At 32.2% G+C, this 22,582-nt stretch overlaps 1 protein-coding gene across 1 annotated transcript; it reads right to left on the bottom strand.

Annotated features, from left to right (window-relative positions):
- Window positions 1-504: 504 nt before the first annotated feature.
- Window positions 505-22,556, bottom strand: LOC114332372 (thioredoxin domain-containing protein 5 homolog). Its single transcript, XM_028282162.2, has 5 exons — window positions 22,265-22,556; window positions 21,926-22,175; window positions 15,587-15,736; window positions 6,673-6,828; window positions 505-2,810 (listed from the first exon to the last, which is right to left on the bottom strand). Exons 1-5 carry the CDS (start codon window positions 22,411-22,413, stop codon window positions 2,352-2,354), a joined length of 1,164 nt encoding a protein of 387 aa, XP_028137963.1. The 5' UTR covers window positions 22,414-22,556; the 3' UTR covers window positions 505-2,351.
- Between the last annotated feature and the right edge of the window lie 26 nt (window positions 22,557-22,582).

Raw genomic sequence — 22,582 nt, 5'->3', positions numbered from 1 at the left:
ATTTATATGATGCAGTTAAGAAAGCATACCCCGCAAAATCTTGGTCCAATGCTATTTAAATGCATTCATTTTTTTCGAATACTAAGAAAACTAATAAAGATTTTTGAAAAATTTAAACGCAGATTGAAAGACTGCGTTATTGCCGAGGGCCAAAAGTTCCTGAAAATATCTATAATGTTTATTTTAATAAGTTACAGGGGTGAAAAAAAAAGAGAAAATTTTGTCTGATTTTTGATTTAAATATTTCATTCAAAAGAAACCTTTTGTTTTTTTAAGGGACTTTCAACCCCCGGTAATAATGTAATCTTTTATTCTGCTTTTAAATTTTTCAAATATATTTATAAGTTTTCTCAGGATTCGAAAAAAATTAATGTATTTAAATAGCATTGGCATTGGACCAACATTTTACGCCTACCCCCTCATACCTATGTTTCGCATCTTCTTTTCAATTATTTAGATTTTGGTTTTTCTAGCAACTTTTCAACATGTCAATAAAAGAAAATAATATCTTTAATCTTTATTTAAAATTAAACAACAAAACCAATCAAAATACAAAGGTATTGAACACACAAATTGGGAATGGTTCTTTAACTACTGATATTTAACAAAAATTGAGCAAAATACTGCTATAAACACAAAAATATCACAATATTTCAGAACTACATTTTTAAATGAATGGAAATTTTTAATAAAACTAGTACTACTGATGATTTTGTTCTACTTTTACAGTAGAAAGAGTAGCTCCTTACTCGAAAATCATTAATAGCTGAAGAAATATAACACCTTATTTTTAATTTGGGAGCACTGCTGTGTGCCATAGGTGAAAATAAAATCAAAAAATAGTTAGTACTTGTGATTTTAAGCAAAAAAATGTTGCTTTGGCGAAATCTAGCAAAGATAGGTATACAGTTAACAAATACAGTTGGTAATATTTCTTTTTTTTTATAGTGCATTTTAAAAGAAATATTTATCTTCTATTGCAAATACAACAAAACAAAATATAGCGAGAACAAAAGATTGATGATAAAAGGTAAAGAAAAACCAATTACTAACAGTACTTAGTGTTGTGAAAGTGTAGAAATTGAAGTAAAAGTAAAAATTCCGGACACCACGGTGGAATGATATGGAAAAATATCCACAGGGGAGTCACACGAAGCAATAGAATAAGAACATGAAACCGGAAGACATTTAGGCAACTAACGAGGACTTTGTTGCCTTGTTTAATATAATTATAAATACAGGGTGTCCCCGAAAATAGTGCGTTCCTTAAAGGTATAGGTAGAAGGCACCATGTAGAGCAAAAAAGTCATAACATTTTTTTCTAAACTCAGCCGTTTGGCCAAAAAACAAAAATACCTTTTGGAATGCAAATTGAAATCTGACAACTATGTATACAAAATCTAAAGATAGACACAGTCACAATTGCCGCATGGGCCTTTAGTATTTACATTAAAACCTGTCTTTTTCTGAAGCTATTTTCTTGTGGCATTTTTACAATTTTAACTATTTAGAATGGGAAATAAGCCACAATATTATTAAAAAATGATTTTTATTAACGTTTCGACGCCCAAATCGGGTGCCGTTGTCAAAATACAAAATACTATTTTGTATTTTGACAACGGCACCCGATTTGGGCGTCGAAACGTTAATAAAAATCATTTTTTAATAATATTGTGGCTTATTTCCCATTCTAAATAGTTAAAACTGTCTTTTTCCTCAACAAACAAACAAATTCTTGTTTTGTTTGATTTTCACACATAGGGTGGTATAATTATTTTGCAGGTGTCTACCTGTCTGACCTACATTTGTGGTGTCAATAACCTAAATCACAAACAGTTCTTGTACAGTGATGTCAGATTAGTTAATTTTATGAAAATAAAAGTTCGCTTATATGGAGAACAATGTAATTTTTTTTTGGAAACAGTTAACTTTAGAAAAAAATGTTATAGGACTTTTTTGTTTTACATTGTGTATTATATCCATACCTTAAAGGAACGCACTATTTTCTGGGACACCCTGTATATTTAAAGTAAAGGTTGTGGAATCCTTCGTGAAATAACGATGTTAAGTATTTTTTCAAAGACAATCGTTGCTAGAGTGTGTAAAACGTTGACCTGAAGTGGTTTAGTTAAGTGGTATATACAGTTAACAAGCAAATAAGTGATACTTATCATAGATAAGATAATACCTAATACAAACCACCCTGTATTGCGGAAAGATATGTAAAACAGTGGTGTGAATAGTTTGTTTCGTTAATTCAACGAAGAAAATACTTTTCGAACAAAAAAACCAAGAACAAAAAAAATTGATTTTAAATAAAGAAGTTATAATTTTTTGTAAACTAGAAATGTTTATAGTTCATCACGTGGTGTATGCTTCAACAAAAAGTCTTGTAGATCTTCCAAACTCCTACTGCCACTATACGAAGCGATCTTCTCGCCGTTTTGGTATAGATTAAGACTGGGAAAACCTTCAATTTCTTCGTCATTACACAACTGTTTGTTAACTTCTAACGTACAGTCTACTTTAAGGACCTTAACTTCAGGTCTTGAGACGAGCTTCTCTCTGAGGCTGTCCCAAACTGGTGCCAGTCTCTTACAATGCCCACACCATGGCGCGTAAAACTTGACGAAAGAAATGCCCGATTCTATGGTAGACTTGAAGTTGTCGCCGGTTACTTCTCCTGATGGAAGATCAGCGTCAGATGCAGCCTCTTTTGGAGTTGCTCCTTCTGTCTTCTCGGATCCTAACATTTTGTTAACGTATTGCTTGAGGTCGACGTGGCTTCTGTCTCCTTGGTACTTGTCCACCTAAACGCATATAAAAACAAATCAATAGTGTGATAAAACAAATTAGTCCAGGGGTCAGGCTTGTTTCGTGGATGAACAAAGCCCACGGAGTTTAAGAGTGTATTTGTATGTATTTTGACCTGCTGAATTCGAATATCAAATTTGCTTTTGGTACATTCCATGTCAAATCACTCAGGAAAAAAAATTTGGATCTCCGATTTTTCTGAAACTTAGTGTATACGCTCTGAGCTTCGCTGGTGTCGCTCCTAGCGGATTAGTAATGCAACTTTCACCGGTTATTTTTAAATTTATTATTTAATTGTTATCGCTTAATATTTACAACGCAAAAAAGTAATTAAATTGTAATCGATTTTTTTAAGATTTTACTAATCATTTTGACATTCTATTGATGAAATATTAATTTCTTACTTCGGATACTTTCACAATTATCGTGTAGATGGCGCTGAGATTAATAGATTAATTTATAATTACATATTACGGAACATTAAAAAAACTTAAATTCAGTATTTAAAACGTAAGTATATTTAAGGTAAAAATATATACCACAGCTTTGACCAACTAATATTTTTTATAATTAATGTTTTTATTTTTAATTTTGACATTTATGTCAAATTTCCAGTAAACGTTTACAGACTTGTCACTACTGGCGCTCGCGAATTTTTAAATATCCCCTCTACGTAGGAGCTCACAGCGTATAGCTTCTGTGGGACCTAAAAATAGGACATTTAAGGTCAAAAGTCTTCTTCTTTTTTTTTTCTCAAAATATTATTTTATGCGATTTTACAGTGATTTGGTGTTTATTTAAACAAACTTGCATTTTCTATCGTAAAGTATCAATGGAAAAAACAGTATTTTAATAGAAGGGACTAAAAAATGTCATTATAAGGAATTATAACCAGTTATTTTAATTCAAAACACGTTTTTGATAAAATTTTAGTGTAGAACACGTTAAAATACCGTTTTTAACCTCCATTCCCAAAATATGTCATAATCGATTTGGCTGAAAATTTGCCCACAGATAGCCCAAACATTAGTCCTGTCGCCAGGGGGGGTACAACGGCCTCCTGTATTCAGATGGACTTACCCAAGATTTTTTTATGTATTTTGACCTGTAGAACACGAATTTTTTGGGTAACAGTTGATCCGGATGTCGATAAGATTGTTATAAACCAAGAAGTTGAGGAATCACATAACAGCGATTTCTCGCAAAAGAAAACATTTTTTTGTATTTTTTGGGCCTTTCTAACCAAAAAATTTTCCTACAAATTTTTTCGTAGGATGCATAGTTTTCGAGATAAACGCGGTTGAACTTTCAAAAAATCGAAAAATTGCAATTTTTGAACCCGAATAACTTTTGATTAAAAAATAAAATAGCAATTCTGCTTACCGCATTTGAAAGTTCAAGTCAAATTATATCGGTTTTAATTATTTGTATTGCTAAAAATTTATTATTTTATTGTTAAAACAAAGCTATAAACACCTAGTGCTTGAGTGATGTTTTCAATGATTTCTCATTTAAAATCGAATGAGTAGGTAGAGGAGGTAAAAGTGCAAGCGGCGCTATTTCTACGTAGCATGCATTAAAACGCATGTATTAGGCACGGGAAACACTATGTGTTTATAGCTTTTTTTAACAATCAAAAAATAAATTTTTAGCAATGCAAATATTCAAAACAGATAAAATTTTACTTAAACTTTTAAAGGCGGTAAGCAGAATTGCTATTTTATTTTTTAATCAAAAGTTATTCGGGTTCAAAAATTGCAATTTTTCGATTTTTTGAAAGTTCAACCGCGTTTATCTCGAAAACTATGCATCCTAAGAAAAAATTTGTAGGAACATTTTTTGGTTAGAATGGCCCAAAAAATACAAAAAAATGTTTTGTTTTGCGAGAAATCGCTGTTATGTGATTCCTCAACTTCTTGGTTTATAACAATCTTATCGACATCCGGATCAACTGTTACCCAAAAAATTCGTGTTCTACAGGCCAAAATACATAAAAAAAACTTGGGTAAGTCCATCTGAATACAGGAGGCCGTTGTACCCCCCTTGGCGACAGGACTACATAGGACTTTAAGTGGTTAAAAGGATTTGAATTATTTTACAATACAAAAAAAGTTACATACAATAATATCAGACTCAAAAGTATATTAGTTCAGTCGGAATAGAATTTGACCTTGCATGCCGAGCTGCCCAAAATTTTATTTTTCTAATCTTTAGGGGGATCAATAATAGACTAAATTTAAAATCGCGAATGAATTTCTCCGTTACGCTATCCGCCATTTTGATTTTAAAGAAGAACCGTGTTTGCTGAATATCTCCGCCATTTTTAACTTTTCGACAAAAATGGTAGGAACTGAAATTGTTCCAAATAAATCGCATTTACAATTATTACAATTTCTTTTTAACAATGTTTGTCGTGAGGCCGATATTTTCCGAGTTAATTGTACTTACAGTACACGCCTATGTTACAGTAACCGCTTAAAGTCCTATGTTTTGGCTATCTGTGGGCAAATTTTCAGCCAAATCGATTATGATGTATTTTGGGAATAGAGGAAAATGTAAAAAACGGTATTTTAACGTTTTCTACACTATAAAATTTGATCAAAAACTTGTTTTGAATCAAAATAATCTGTTATAATGCCATATAATGACATTTTTGAGTCCCTTCTATTAAAATATTATTTCTTCCATTGATACGTTACGATAGAAAATGCAAATTTGTTTAAATAAATACCAAATCACTGCAAAATCGCTTAAAATAACATTTTGAGAGAAAAAGAAGAAGACAATTTGACTTTAAATGTCTTATTTTTACATTCCGTAGATACTATATAATCAGAGACATGTAAAGAAAATAGACTTGGCTAGGGATATGCCACTCAATGCATCGGGGTGTAACGTCGATATCAAGTACGGTGGTTTAGCTATCTTTGTCTGTCGTGCGAGTGTGAGCGTATTTACCAAGAGGTGGGAGTAACGGAACGACAGTGACACACAGGCGGCGGCCATCATATGCTAGAGAGAGAAAGCTAAGCGCCGGTAGAGGGAGATAGATAGACCACCGACCCGAACTGCTCCGCGTTACGCTATTTTTCCGAGTTGGCCAAATCTATGTGTATCAGATCTTTGTATATAATCCCCATTCCACGAATATACGACCCTCTTGGATTATCGTGACAACGAATATTTTACTGTACAAAATATGAAGAACGAAAGTAAATTGCAAATTATATTGTTGTTTATTGGAGTAATTATTAGAACAAAATACTTTCGTATGCTTCTTTTCATGAGCATTTTTCAGTGCGTTACAAATGATAGAAAAAAAGGTAAGTCCGCGATAATATACATTTTAGTGACATGACATTTTAGTTAAATCTATTGTGACAGTTGTCACATTTTATTTGCAATTTGGCAAAAAAACAAATCAATTGTGTTTATTGCATTTATAAAATGGTATTTTCTTTGATTTGTATAGTCTTATAAATCGTTCAGATTATATTCGTAAATATTGACAACTAGAATAAATGTTATAAGTGTCACCGACGAAATGTAATCACCGACGTGCGTTTTTTTCTGTCACATACAATTTAATGCGTTAGAAAGAAATTGAAAAACTGTGACGCACTGAAAGTTGTCGCGATAATCCAAAACAGTCGTATATTCGTGGAATACACCATACCAATTTTCACACAAATCGGAGATCCAAAAATTTTTTTGATCCAAAATTGAGTGATTTTAAATGGAATCACCCTTTTGCGTCGGAAGGGACTCGAAAATATAACGGGACAACAAGGAACAACATCTAAACTCCGTGGACTCTGGTCAGCCACGAAACAGCCCTGTGTAAATAACCGATATTACCTTTGCGCCATTTTCTATCCATAATAGAGTGGGGTATCCTTTCACGTCAAAGTCGTTACAGACAGATCTATGCTGCGTGCAGTCTACTTTCCCTACGGTAACTTCATTGTCAAGCTCTAGAGTTTTAGCGAGTTGCTCCCACGCTGGGGCTAATTTCTACAACAACAATAAACCACATAAAAAAGGTACTTAAACTTACATATATAGAAAAATTTATCATTGTAACATAGAGAAAGAATTCAGAAAATTCTATTCGCTCCATGCATGACTGACGCGACACCTAGCGTCGCCACCTGGCATTTTTGATGACCACAATTTGAAGTTAAGCATATGATAAATACATATTGTGAAGTAAAAGATGGTTTTGCTTGTTTTCGATTCAGAGGGATGTACAATCGCCGGACAGCTGTTTCCACCATTTCAGGCTTTATCAACAGCGCTAGCGTGCACTCCTCTGAATCGAAAAACAGCTCGACCATCAATTTAAGGGAAATTTCGATGTCGAGCTGTTTTTCGATTCAGAGAAGTGCACGCTAGCGCTGTTGAAAAAGCCTGAAATGGTGGAAACAGCTGTCCGGCGATTGTGCATACCTCTGAATCGAAAACAAGCAAAACCATCTTTTACTTTTCTATCTTTACTCAGATTTGAGTACTAGGAAGTTTCGTTCTGCCCTTTTCCTAGACGAATGAAAACGGAATGTGATTGCAAGGAGTCCTTTTTGTTTTCTATATTCGTCGTCTGCGGTCTTATAAATTGTAAAAGTCGCAGATTAAGGATGTACCAGAAAGAACTTTCAACACGAAAAGTTTCAGATTTAAATAACTATTTACCATTTTAATTTTATTAAAGTGGTGGATTTTGCATCTGAGACTTTTCAATTTGACATATTGTGAAGTTGCAAATTATTAATAATTAGATTTTTAATGAGGGACGGCGTAGCTCAGCGATAGGATGTATGACTCGCGTGCTGGTAGACCTAGGTTCGAGACCCAGCGCCAGCAAGAGCAGCTAGACATTTCTAAAATGTCTATAGGCCCCAGGTCGACTCAGCCTGAATAAAATGAGTACCTTGGGTAAAACCAGGGGTAATAATAGGCGGTTGAAGCGTAGCACTGGCCCTGATACCTTGTATTACGTAGGCCCTAGATATAGCAGACTACCCTGCCATAATCCCAAAGCCGCGTCAGCGGTGTAAAACGGGAGACTATTATTCTAGTTTTTTAATGATAGTTTTCCAATTTATGTATAAAATGGATGTAGTATTTCATCAGACCATCTTTATTTTTATGTTGTCGTCCTTCTTCCATTAAATCTAAAATTTTCTCCGCCATCCATAGTTTCTATTTGTATCTCATTGATGTCAGAATTTCTTTTTCACTTAGATCTCTTCCTGTTTTTATTAATAACGATTTTGTATCCGTTTCAGTATTCTTCAGAATTTTTTCTTTAACATTCATTAATCGATTATTGGTTTCATCTATGACGTATTGTCTTATAAGTAGGTTCCTTAATTTACTTGTAGTGATTTGTGCATCTGTTGATCTTTTTTTTTTGCTTTAATCTGAGAAAATCTTTTTGTCTCAGAAAAACTTGATCTGAAAAATTAACAAATATGAACGATTTCTGAAGTGGAAATCAAAAATCAACAAAAATAGTATTTTCAACTAAAATTGTGGTTAATTCCCATTTTATCCAGTAGATAATCCCACAATTAAGAGAGTTTCAGAACCATACTAATAAATATAAGTCTAATTAGAGCAAAAAATCCTCGACACCATAAGGTATAAGAGGAGGGCTTAAGTTAAGTAAGTACCTAGAGCAAAAATAATTGTTTTTGTGAAAGTTTAAATTTAGCAGTCAAATTTATTTTTATTATTGACCAGCATTGTTCAGCTTAAACTAGTTCTTGATCACCTATTAAGAAGTTGGGTTACAATTTGGAAATTATTGTAAAACTTGTAAAACAATCATCTATTTATAGCCTAATAAAATAAAAAAAAGTCAAAATGTAAATTCGTACAGGTTAAAACAAATTCTATATCAAAGTTTAGGTGGGTACAAAAGATATTTTCAAGAAAGTATCCAAATCATACAAGGGGATCATTGTTTAAATTTTTGCAAAAAAAAATACTTTTTTAACTGCTGAGGTAATTCACTTATTAATGAAGGTCTATGGGATTTTTTTCTGCAAAGTTGAAGGGTAAATCTTTCACATAAGACTTACTAAATTAAATTGGGCCCCCTATTTATTTAAATAATTGTATATAAAACTTTAAAAACAAATTTGCAAAAAATTATTTTTAGCGTTTTAAATAAGCACTATAAAATATCTTATTTTACAGACTAAGTTGCGCTATGTTACCAGTATTAAGCAAAAAAATTGGTCGAAAAATATTTAATATTTTTTGAGATATTGAATTTGTTTATTAAATGCTACTATATTTTCAATTGCAAAAACGCGGTTGTTGCTAAAGAAATATTCACCTGCTTAAGATCACATTATTTTTATTTTTATGCATATTTTCGATAAATGTATTGATAAATTCAAATTTCAATTAAACTCCACCCTAAAATGGCATTTGAAAATTATTCAAATTTGTTGATAATTTGTTTTTTTAATAACGTCGCGGGGATTAAGTATTTTGAAATGCCGTTTCCATAATTGGATTTCTGGGAATTTCTTTCTAATTAACAAAATTTTTTATCGTTTTTTCTTCTTCTTTTTTTTTTCTTAAAGTTATATTACTACGGGCCCTTTTAGGGTTACATTTTATTAAGAATGTCGAATCTCTGAGTTGTAGATTCTAGACCTAAAAATATTAAGATTTAACTAAAATCTCTTAAATAAAATGTGGCTACTTACTGAGTTACAGGGTGTTTTATTTAAAAATTTAAAAATTATTGTTACCAAGTACTTTAAAACTGTTTGACGTATCCTTATCATACTTGACAGAAAGTGTTGCTATCATACACCCTACTAAATTGTGATTAATAAACGTTTCTAGCTAGTACCAGAGGCGTATGACAGGGGATAGTGAATGATTGACCCTTCCCAAATTCTACGCCACTCAGTGAATTACTATTTTAGCGAAATTTTTCGATTCTCCAATACTTTGTATGTAAATAACTTTATTGGTATCGATAAAGTCATCAGTTTTAGAGATATTGGAAGTTTAAAATGAATGAATGAATTAATCAAAATAACTATGCCGCTTCATTTTTAACGTCCAATATCTCGAAAACTAATGACTTAATCGTTACCAGTAAGGAGTATATTATGTACATAGAAAGTATTGGAGAATCGAAAAATTTCGCTAAAATAGTAATTCCCTCAGTAGCGTAGAATTTGGGAAGGGTCAACTATTAACTATCCCCTGTCGTACGCCTCTGGTAGTAGCTAGAAACTTTTATTTATCACAATTTAGTAGACTGTATAGTACCCACACTTTCTGCAAAGTATGATAAGGATACGTCAAATAGTTTGAAAGTACTTAATAAAAATATTTTTTAAATTTTTAAATAAAACACCCTGTAACTCAGTAAGTAGGCGCATTTTATTTAAGTAATTTTAGACCAATCTTAATATTTTTAGGTCTAGAATCTACAACTTAGAGATTCGACATTCTTAATGAAACTTAACCCCTAAATGGGCCCGTAGTAATACAACTCCAAGAAAAAAAAAAAAGAAGAGGAAAAAAAACAAAAAAAATTGTTAATTAGTGAAAAATTCCCAGGAACCCAATTATCGAAACGGAATTTCAAAATATTTAATCCCCGCGACGTTATTAAAAAAAAATTATAAACAAGTTTGAATAATTTTCAAATGCCATTTTAGGGGGAAGTTTAATCGAAATTTGAAGTTATCAATACATTTATCGAAAGTATACATAAAAATAAAAATAATAAGATTTAATACAGGTGAATATTTTTTTGGCAACAACCGCGTTTTTGCAATTGAAAATAGAGTAACATTTAATAAACAAATTCAATATCTAAAAAAATATTAAATATTTTTGGACCAATTTTTTTTGTTAATACCGATAACAGACCGCAACTTTTCCTGTAAAATAAGATATTTTATAGTGCTTATTCAAAACGCTATGGGCCATTCCACGAACATACGCCTGTTTTAGAGTACTTCGACAACGAATATTTTACTGTGCAACATAAGAAGTACGAAAGTAAATGGCCCTAATAATTATTCCAATAAACAACAATGTAATTTGCAATTTACTTTCGTTCTTCTTATTTTGCACAGTAAAATATTCGTTGTCGAAGTAATCCAAAACAGGCGTATGTTCGTGGAATAGGGTATAAAAGTATTTTTTTGCAAATTTGTTTTAAAAGTTTTATGTATAATTATTTAAATAAATAGGGGGTCACATTTAATTTAGTACGTCTTATGTGAAAGATTTACCCTTCAACTTTGCAGAAAACAATCCTATAGACCTTCATTGGTAATTGAATGACCTCAGCAGTTAAAAAAGTAATTTTTGTTGCAAAAATGACCCCTTTTTAATTATTTAAACCCCTTGTATGATTTGGATACTTTCTTGAAAATATCTTTTGTACCCACCTAAACTTTGATATAAAATTTGTTTCAACCTGTACGAATTTACATTTTGATTTACATGTAGTGTAATTTTATTTTACTAGACTATTATTATTCATAGTATATTATTATCTATTTTAAACTAAATATATAGCTTTGTTTAATAAGGTAAAAAGGCTAAATAATTGTGAAAGATAAGCTAATTGTTTGTTGTTGTTTTGCAAATATTTGTATCGTTAACAAAAGAACGTACACAAATAATCAAATTAAATATTTAAAATTTATTTTTTTGAAAATTTGTTTGTTACACTTATAGACAAATATTGTCTGCTATATGAAGCAATATTTTTATACACACTATAAAAATAACAAACACCTGACGAGGGAACTTGCATACAATTTTAAATTCGAAAATGTTATAAATCACAACAGAACATAATTTAAAACATGTATCAAAGATAAAAAAGCTGTTTTTGTGTTCCGTTTAGCCCCTAAAGACGATTCTAAATTCAAATTATAGCAGCCAGGCCAAAACGTGTCGTGACGTCATATGGCTGTATGTTTTGTAATCTGCACCAAGAAAGTAAACAAAATTGTATATAATTTTAAATTGGACATTATAAACGTCAGTAGGAAATACAGCTATGTGACGTCACATAGTGTTTTTGATCGTTTGAACTATTTTAAATACATAGAAAAGTTGTACTTTTACAAAATGGCACTAAACAACACTTATAGTGTTTTCTTTTATTTTCCATAGTAAACCTTATTTCATTTCCTTCAAAAACTATCAAACTCCAATCTCAACAAACTGTTATATATTATTACAATGACATACGATAAATGGCATTAGAATATAAATATTTTTCCCATAATCCGCGACGATGAGCTGGCCAAATACCCAAGTAGGTGGAGGCCAATAAACTAAAGAAGAAGAAGAAGAATATACCTAAATATAACCATAACTATAAACATAAATAAAATACAACTATGTGACGTCACGGCTCGTTTGAACTATTTTAAATCACAGAAGATTTTAAATTTGTACATGAGTTTTTGAAGCGTGAAATTTTAGAAATCTCATTTTTAAACAAAACTGAACATTATTATGCAATAAAAAAATGTGCAAGTTCCCTATGAAAAAAGCATTGGTATGTCCAATACAACTGTAATTTACAGACAACTTTATTAGACTTACAGAAAAAGACTAGATCTTGTTCTACAAACCAGGCCTCTACATCACGTTGCTTAGGCACATCTTGTTTGGCAAACATGCTCACGACATTTTAGATCTTTTTTAAACAATCATATAAAAAGTAATAAAAAAAGAGGGCCGTTCCAATAATTTGTACACTAAATCACGAATTTTTTTTTATTTAGTTAATGCATCGACAACTAATGGCCATTGGCATGGTGATGGTGCAGTGGATTTTATTCCAATTAGGTATCTAGTGTAATATGTAGTGTGTGTATTGAGTAAGTGTCTTGTTACTTTGCAAAGTCGACGTCATTGTCTTTGCAAAGAGACGCTAATTGTATCCGAACGTCTGCGGTCCCTCCGGTGAGTATCGATCCCACAAGGATAGAAACTATTTTCATTTATTAATTTATAATAAACGAAAAATTCTCTACCCTGGTGAGATTCGAACTCACGACCATTCGGACCTTTGGATCCAAAGGTAGGCGCTCTTACCACTGAGCCATGGAGGGTCTCTAAATCACGAATGCTTGTATACAAAAGATGCAATATGTCTGCAGGATCACTGTCATGTAAAAACAAAATAACTTTAGAGAATTTTCTTGTTCGTTTCTTTCTGTGTGTGTGTGTGTGTGTGTGTGAAAAAATGGCTTGGATGCGGGTCCGTTAGCCACAGATTTTTATTTTATTTTTACCTCAATTTATTAGTTTTGTTTTTTTTTATACCTATTTCACTTAAATGACTATATTTGTTTCTTTCAAGTAGTTTATGAGTAATTTAAATATTTCCATTTTATGACAACTTAGTAGATATTCTATACTAATTGGAAAATGAACTTGTGTTTGTCGTAAATTGTAATATAATTGATTTATATATCTCTCGTTAATTTTGCATTCAAAGAAAATATGGTTCAAATCTCTAATCGAAACATTATCACAAAAACAGACTGATGAATTAACTATTCCTAATTTGTGCAGATGTGCCTCATATTTTCCGTGTCGAGTTTTTAATCTGACGATAGTAGAAATATCTCGCTTTGGCAGGTTATACTTAAATATGTATTCAGGTGGCGGAGGAAGTTCTTGATGTAAAGAAAGATATAAATTTTTTGATATGCTTGAAATATTTTTTCATTGTTTTTTCCATATTTTATTTATTCTAGCTTTGACGTCATTTATTGCATCTGTCGATAAGATCTGAGTTAGGATCTCACCATTTTTTATTGCATCTTTGGCCAACTCATCCACTTTCTCATTACCCAGTATACCGGCATGTCCTTTTGCCCATATAAATACTACTTCCACTTTAGACAAATTATTTTTTATATTACATAAAATTTTTGATTTGTATGAACTAAAATCTGTGTTTTCAATTGCATATATTGCAGATCTGGAGTCTGTTATTATCACAGCTTTTTCAATATTATTCTCTTTGATCCATTCTAGAGCTTTTTCGATGGTTATAATCTCAGCTGTAAAAATACTACTAATACTAGATAATTTGTAATTATTATGTTGATGGGTATTTTGCACATACATAGCACATCCTACTCCCGTTTGATTTTTAGAACCATCTGTGTAAATTACTGTGTAATCCACAAAGTCGCTCAGTATAGATTTTACTAAAATATTATTTAAATGATTTGATTCTGTATATTTAGGAATTATGATTCTTGGTTTTTTTTATCAAAGTTTTATACGGAAATTTATAAATTGGTAATAATTTACTGTTGTGTAAATCTGTATAATTCCTGGTTTCAATAAATGCATCTGTTAGTGGTGGTGAATTTTTTAGTCTCCAATATTTGCTAGTTAAGTTTTCCATGTTTAATAAAGCCAGATTTGTTAAAACGTCTGACTCAGTGTTTCTTAGCTTTATGCTGTATTTTTGAGCTAAAAATTGTCTACGTAAATTTAATGGGATTTCATTACACTCTGCTAGCATAACGTTTGTTGGAGTGGATACCATTGCACTTAAACATATTCTCAAGCATCTGTATTGTATCTGATCTAATATTTTTAAATTTTCGTTTCTTTCTCATAGATTATTCAGTAATATCAAATATTAATTTCCAGTTATGGTTAAACCCTTAATTAGAAAATCACTCATGATTAATCCTGTGCAATCCCAAAAAAACAGAGTAGGAACTTTTCCAACATTTTCTACACAAAATTTACAAACAGCCTTTAACTATTATGTCGACTGTAAAGTGTTTCTTCTTCTTAAAGTGCCCTCTCCTCAATGGAGATTGCCTACTAAAATTGTAAATTGTTTGAATTAACAGACGAAAAACCAGAAAATATATGAAATAATATTCAAAACATGCAATATATAAGCACATGCAAAAAAAGCACTCGAAAATCTAAAAAGTCAAAAATCATCAGACAAACTGGAGAAATAATTTGAGAAAAGAGACCACAAAGACCCGAATAACTACCGGGGAATAAACTTACTAAACAATATCTTGAAACTAAAAACCAGAATAAAAAAAGTTAATCAAAATACAAAATGAAACGAAAAACAGTAAGTGTTCAGAAAGGGTCAACTATTAAGTAAATTATATATATTTTTAATGAAACTTTCCCTATTTTGCTTAATCTTATTTCTTTCTATCTATAAGTTCATCAGTGACCTTACTTCTGTTCCTTCTGACTCTACAAATTTAATTATCTTTGGTTTGCTTATCTCTGTTAATTAAACACGATTCTGATAAGACAGTACTCTACCGGATTTGAACAAAGATAGGCCTAATCTTACAGATAACTCCACAAAACAGCCAATCTAACACGGAACTTTACTATTTTTATTTTTTGTTAGATATCACAGAAGTTTGCCAAAAATTTATTATTAGTTAACATATCAACTTGCAAATTTCATTAATGATTTTTTATGATAAAATCAGCAATTTTCAACATATATCGGACAAGAATGGTCACAAGAAAATATATGTCACACAGTGTAAATACTTATGCCTCTTAAAAATAAAATAAATGTAAAACAACCAGAACAATACAGTTTTTGTATTTATCATCGTAAAACCAATAAAACTTGGTAAAACCAACTTATCTAATCCTAATAAAAATGTTATCAACATGTAAAATATGCTTTGTTATCACTTTCAACAATTTAAAAAAATCACTGAATAAAATATGAATAGCTTACCTGACAGTGTCCACACCAAGGGGCATAGAACTTGATAAAATGTTTTCCACTCTTAACATGTTTGTGGAAGTTATCTTCTGTCAGCTCGGTCAAGCCATCAACGGCCGTGGCTTCATCAGAGACTGCTTCCTCAGTATGGCTTTCATCTCCCTTAAAAAATTATTTAGCTAAATAAACAAGGATGTGTAAAGGGGGTGATGCTTGGTGTGTAAAGGGGTAGGAAGCACAATACTTGATGCTGTATCCAGTTGGCATCGCTTAGCCTCTTCTACTCAATTCCTATTGTTACCTCTAAGTTGGTAGAGACAACAGTAACCTGAGCAACCCCACTGGAGACTGGGTAACTAACCCCCAGTGGTGGTGGGGTCAGGGCTGACGAAGAAAGGAGCCTTGTCCTCTAATGAATAGGGCGTTGAGTGAAGGCCTAACAACCCTCTTCCTAAAAATATGGAAAGACCAGGACGGAGAACTATTAACAGAGAAGCAAAAAATTATAAGGAGATGGAAATAATACTTTGAAAGAAAACTTAAACACAGACAACAGGGACGGGCGGAATTCTTGCAGAATTATTAAAACATGGACCATCAGAACCCCGACTTTTTCTTTCTCAGAAGAAATGACGAGAGTGACAAATTTAATGAAGGACATGATATTGTAAGATTTATTAAAAGTCAAGGACTGTAATGGAAGGGACTAAGGGACATACCCAGAGACAACAAGATACAAAATCAACAAAGAAAATATTGCTATGAAAGCCGATAGCCGAGACAGAGAATAACAATTTAATAATAATAGGCGTCAGGAATGGAAGAGTGGGAAAACAAAATGCTGGTATAGAAAAATGGCTTGGAAAAGAGGGAGAAGATACAAGAAACGATAATGGAACAAGGACTATAAATTTATGCATCGAAAATGATCTGATAATAGGGAATTCAAAGTTTACACACAAAGACGTCCACAAATACACAAGGGAAGTGAGGCGTAGAGGCGAGAGATTAATAAATGATTATTTCCTAATTAACTCCGAGATATGGAAAGCATAAGTCAAAAATATTAAAGTAAAAAGGAGCGCAGAGATTGGCAGTGACCAGTATCTAGTCAAAATTAGCTTTAGAATAATAAAAGACATACAAAATGACAAAAAGAGAAAAATAATAAAAGAAAAAAATCAGCAGCTACAAACTGAAAGAAATAGAAGTTAAAAAGAGTTACCAGAAATGCCTAGAGGAACATAGGAAAAGAGAAAATAAGTACCAAAATAGAGAAGAAAGATGGAAGAATTATAAACATAGTCTATTAGTAGCTGCAAAAGAGAGTTGTGGAGTAACAAAAATAAGTAAAAACCCCAAAAAACGCACGGCATGGTGGACAAAAGACTTAGAAAAAATAGTACAAGAAAAGAAACAATCAAGTATATTCAAATGGGAAATAAGCCACAATTTTACCTAAAAATGATTTTATTAACGTTTCGACGCCCAAGTCGTGTGTCGTTGTCAAAATACAAAATAATACTAAATAAACAAAAATGGTGTTGCTTAGTAAAAAATTCTTCTAATAATTTATTTAATCTGACTCATTTATATCGGCAATTCAGACACGTATTATATATTTTAAAGTAGACGACTTTAAAATGATATTGCCAATATTGATGAGTTGCGTTCCTGGGACGACTTTACTAAAAGATAGTTCATTCGATTACATGAAATCAATCCCAACTCAAGAATATCCGCCACAAAAAATCATAGCATGTGATCTGTCTTTAAAAAGACAACCAAATGCAACGGTGGCACTGAAATTCTCGCGTTAGAGATTCCATAGTAAATCACGAGGGAAAACCAGGAAAAACCTCGTGATACTATCCCGACATCGTAAGTATTTGGGTTTACATTTAGTTTATTCTCAAAAATAATACCAAATTCTGACTTGATATTTTAAATTTTAAATAATACTAAAATACTAAATATGTACTAACTCGATATGTTACTGATTTACTAATTGTGGTATTTTCTTTCTATCGACTTCCTCCTTTAATATGGGTAACCACATCCTACTGCATTCTACCGAGGAATTTGCGACACAATTGGTTTCATTTAGCATAATTAGAGCCGCTTCTTTGATTTTTTTTTCTTATTATGCTTTAATTTTTTTAAATTATGCTAAATGAAACCAATTGTGTCGCAAATTCCTCGGTAGAATGCAGTAGGATGTGGTTACCCATATTAAAGGAGGAAGTCGATAGAAAGAAAATACCACAATTAGTAAATCAGTAACATATCGAGTTAGTACATATTTAGTATTTTAGTATTATTTAAAATTTAAAACATCAAGTCAGAATTTGGTATTATTTTTGAGAATAAACTAAATGTAAACCCAAATACTTACGATGTCGGGATAGTATCACGAGGTTTTTCCTGGTTTTCCTTCGTGATTTACTATGGAATCTCTAACGCGAGAATTTCAGTGCCACCGTTGCATTTGGTTGTCTTTTTAAAGACAGATCACATGCTGTGATTTTTGTGGCGGATATTCTTGAGTTGGGATTGATTTCATGTAATCGAATGAACTATCTTTTAGTAAAGTCGTCCCAGGAACGCAACTCATCAATATTGGCAATATCATTTTAAAGTCGTCTACTTTAAAATGTATAATACGTGTCTGAATTGCCGATATAAATGAGTCAGATTAAATAAATTATTAGAAGAATTTTTTACTAAGCAACACCATTTTTGTTTATTTAGTATTATTTTGTATTTTGACAACGACACCCGACTTGGGCGTCGAAACGTTAATAAAATCATTTTTAGGTAAAATTGTGGCTTATTTCCCATTTGAATATACTTGATTATAAAAATGCCACAAGAAAATAGCTTCAGAACAACGAAAAGAAACAACTTTGGAAAAAATACTTAACAGGCAGAAAGCAAGAAAGCTATGACAAGTACAAAGAGAAAAGAACAGAAGTTAAACAGATGGTTAAAAATAACAAAGACAGAACGTGGGTAGAATTTGGAAATAAATTAACAGAAGCATTCTCGGTGAAAACCAGAAATTGTTCTATAACACACTTAAGAGCATGAGAAAACCAAAACCAAATACATTGAAAAACGTGAAGAATAAGAATGGGACCATACTTACAGAAGAGAATGAGATTATGGAGAGGTGGAGAGAATACTTTGAAGAACTCTTGGAAACGGAACAAGTAGAAGGAAATAAGATAGAACAAAACAAAAATCAACACACCCCACAAGAGCAACAGGAACAGATAGAAAATATAACACAAAAAGAATTAATAAATGCAATCAACAAAATCAAGCTGGGAAAAGCACCAGGACATGACGATATAACTGCAGAAATGGTCAAATACATGAATGAAGAAAGACAACAAGAATTACTAAACATCATGAACCAAGCTAAGAAAGAAAAGAAAGTACCACTAGACTGGCAGATAGGTATTATAACACCATTGTATAAAAAAGGAGATAGCCAAGAATGCTCAAACTATAGGGGAATAACACTTGGAAGCACAGTAGGAAAACTTTATGCTTGTATACTAGAAAGCAGGCTAAGAGAAAAACTAGAGAACACATTTGAGGAGAGCCAGAGTGGTTTCAGAAAAGAAAGGGGACGAACGATCAGATTTTCATAATGAGACAAATAATAGAAGAAGCTCTTAAAACAGAAAAAGAAATACATGCATGTTTCATAGATATGCAAAAAATCTTTCGATAGAATTAAAAGAGAAGATATTTGGAAATACTAGAGAAGAGAAAAATTGAACAAGATCTAATAGGATGCATTCAGAGTTTATATGAAAAAACGAAAAGCTATGTTAGGACAAGAAATGGAAAATCAAAAGTATTCGGCAACATTGGATTAAAACAGGGTTGTGTCCTGAGCCCACTCCTCTTTAACCTAGTACTAGATATCGTAATAAATTAAAACTGCAAACACAAATGGAGAAAATATAATGTAGGATATTGGAAGTTGAGACGACCTGGTGATCATTGGGGAGTCAGAAAAACAATTACAAGAAAATATAAACATACTGTACTAAGAGCTAAAAATCAGAAACATGAAAATAAACAAAGAAAAATCAAAAACAATGATAATTGGAAGACAAAACGGAAAACATAAAATAGAAGTACTTAGATGGCAAGCAACTTGAACAGGTAGACAGATATAAGTATTTGGGGGTAATCATAAGCCGGAATGGAAAATTAGAAGATGAGATAAATGAAAGAATTGCAAAGACTGGTAAGCTGTACAATATTATTAAGAGTAACTTTTTAAAAAAGAAAGAAATACCTAGGAATATAAAAACAAAAGCATTGGCCATGGATAGAAGGAAATGTGGAAGAAAACGACGGAGAACCTAACTCCGTAATAACTCACACCGAAAGATAGACAACTTCTGCAGAACCTATTTTACTTCAAATCAGGCCCGAGGCATTACATAATTTTCGGGCCCCTAAATATAATTTAATAATAATATTAATTAAGTTAATTAGTTAATATTGATACCAAATTTTTTAATTGTTCTAAGACCTTCTTCTTCTTCTTAACGTGCCCTATCAAGTCCTCTTGACATTGGCGATTAACATGGCGAAACTGTCTCTGTCTCCAGTTATTCTAAATAGTTGTTCTGCTTTCTTTATTCCTGTCCACTCCCGGATATTCTTCAACTATGAGGCCTGCTTTCTAACTTTCTACCAATAATTCCTCTGCGTCCTTCGATTTTACCCATCATAATAATAAGTTGAAGAATATTATACCGGTCTCCCCTTACTACCTGTCCAAAATAGGCCATCTTTCTATATTTGATGTTATCAAGCAGCTCGTGGGCAGCATTTGCTCTCTTAAGGACTGCCACACTTGTCCGTCCATGGTATTTTCAGTGTACGTCTGTGCAGCCACATTTCAAAGGCCTCCAAGCGATTAATGGTCGATATTTTTAATGTCCATGCTTTGACACCATACAAGAGGACTACATTTAATCATGCGCTTTCGAAGTTTAAGTTGCAAGTTATCATTTTATCTCTTTATCTGGATCTAGTTGTTCAGTAATATGACAACCAAGATATTTAAAACTGGGTACTCTTTGAATTATATGACCATCAACATATAACTGTGAATCTTGATGGGCCAAACGGCTAAATACCATGTATTTTGTTTTTGAACGGTTTATGTTTAGGCCAAACTCTCTTCCCACTGTGTCAATGGCATTTAAAAGGTGTTGTAATCTATTCATATCATCACTTAAAATAACTGTATCGTCTGCATATCTGATTGTATTTATCAGAATTCCATTAACTTTCACACCCCATTCCAAAATATGGAGCGCTTCCTTAAATATTATATCTGAATATAAATTGAATAACAGTGGGGACAGTATACAACCCTGTCTGACACCTCTTTGTATTTTGCATATTTCTGTTGATTTTCTTTTTATGCAAGCTGTCGCTGTTTGACGCAAGTATAATTTTTCTATGATTCGTACATCTTGACTATCAACTCCTTAATTATTAATATTTTAATTAATTTGTGATGTTGCACTCGATCAAAGGACTTCTCATAGTCAATAAATACAGCAAATACGTCCTTCCTTTGATCTCGGCATTTCTGCAATAATACATTTAGTGCAAAGAGTGCGACCCGGGTTCCCAGTCCATTTCTGAAGCCAAATTGTATTTATTTCATCCTGGTCTTCGTCACATTTATCTCTGATTCTATTGTGGATGATACGTAGAAAGATTTTCAAAATGTGGCTCATGTGGTTCTAAGACCACAGTTGACAAATTTAAAAATTTATTTTGTTTTATTGCAATAAAAATTTTTTGATGATTTTTCCGGGCCCCATTAAAATGCGGGCCCGAGGCAGGTGCCTCACTGGCCTAGTGGTAAAATAGGCCCTGAACTTCTGGATTAAGTAAGTAAGTATGGAAGCCGATAGGAAGATGAAAAAAAAAGACAACCTAGAATGAGATGGTTGGATGACGTGGAGGACAACCTGAAAATTATGAAGGTAAGACAATGGAGGAGAAGGGCACAAGAGAGATCTGAATGAAAACACATAGCCAGACAGGCATAGATCCATCCAGGGTTATGATGACAAATGAAGAAGAAATAAACAAGGTCACTCTCTTGTGTAAAATTCAACGTTCAGAGACAATTATACACAAAGAAACAGCTTAAACTCTAGTCCTTCTTTGTGAGGAGCATTGAATAATGCCATAATTGGTATTAAACACCCGGGAAGCCATAAATATCTTTATATGGAGTGAAACCATATACGATCACTTAAACACCTATTTTTACACAAAAACAAAACATCTACCTACCTCTCTCAGTTGCTCCTTGATAAAATTGGTTATTGAAGGAAGATCTCTGGTTCCTCTAAACCTCACACCTTCTGAGTCTCCTACTTTGTAAAATTTAAGTGTGGGATATCCAGTAATATCTTGTTCGGAGCATACTTCACTGTCTGTAGTACAATCAACTTTAGCTATTTTTATATTATTCGTGTCATCTTCATTCAACATTTCAGCTAATTGTTCCCATTTTGGAGAAAATTTTTGACAATGCCCGCACCTGACAAAAAAATGTGTTTTTAAATATGTAGGTTATTAGAATATATGAAAATTTGATAAAATATATATTTAATAAATGAAAACACTTACCAAGGGGCGTAGAACATGACAAAATGATTTTTCTTTCCAACTTCTTGGGAAAAATTTTCTGTGGTGTATTTGATTGAGTAAACATCTTCATGAGCTAATGTGATTACTACTGACGCAAACATTAACGACAATACACTATGAGGACCCATTTTCTTTGTACAAGTATTACAATTTATTTAATAATTATCATTAAACACGAAAATCGTTTGCCGGACAAAGTACATTCAACCTACACTAATCAAAGAGAAATGAGTTGAGAAAATTTGTATTTATGTATTTGACAGTGACAGTTGCAGTGCCACGTGCTGCATCCTACAG

The sequence above is a fragment of the Diabrotica virgifera genome, chromosome 6, assembly GCF_917563875.1.
Source record: "Diabrotica virgifera virgifera chromosome 6, PGI_DIABVI_V3a".
Classification (NCBI taxonomy): Eukaryota; Metazoa; Arthropoda; class Insecta; order Coleoptera; family Chrysomelidae; genus Diabrotica; species Diabrotica virgifera.
The sequence above is the reverse complement of the archived record's forward strand: the minus strand, read 5'-3'. Positions and strand labels throughout refer to the sequence as shown.

What these genes read in the sequence shown, in the direction of transcription:
- LOC114332372 (XM_028282162.2), bottom strand. Translation starts at nt 22,413, where the DNA reads ATGGGTCCTCATAGTGTATTGTCGTTAATGTTTGCGTCAGTAGTAATC. An exon ending in CTTGGTGTGGACACTGTCAG is followed by an intron (nt 6,829 to 15,586) that starts GTAAGCTATTCA and finishes TTGTTGTTGTAG; the next exon opens with AAATTAGCCCCAGCGTGGGA. An exon ending in GGATAGAAAATGGCGCAAAG is followed by an intron (nt 2,811 to 6,672) that starts GTAATATCGGTT and finishes ATATGCGTTTAG; the next exon opens with GTGGACAAGTACCAAGGAGA.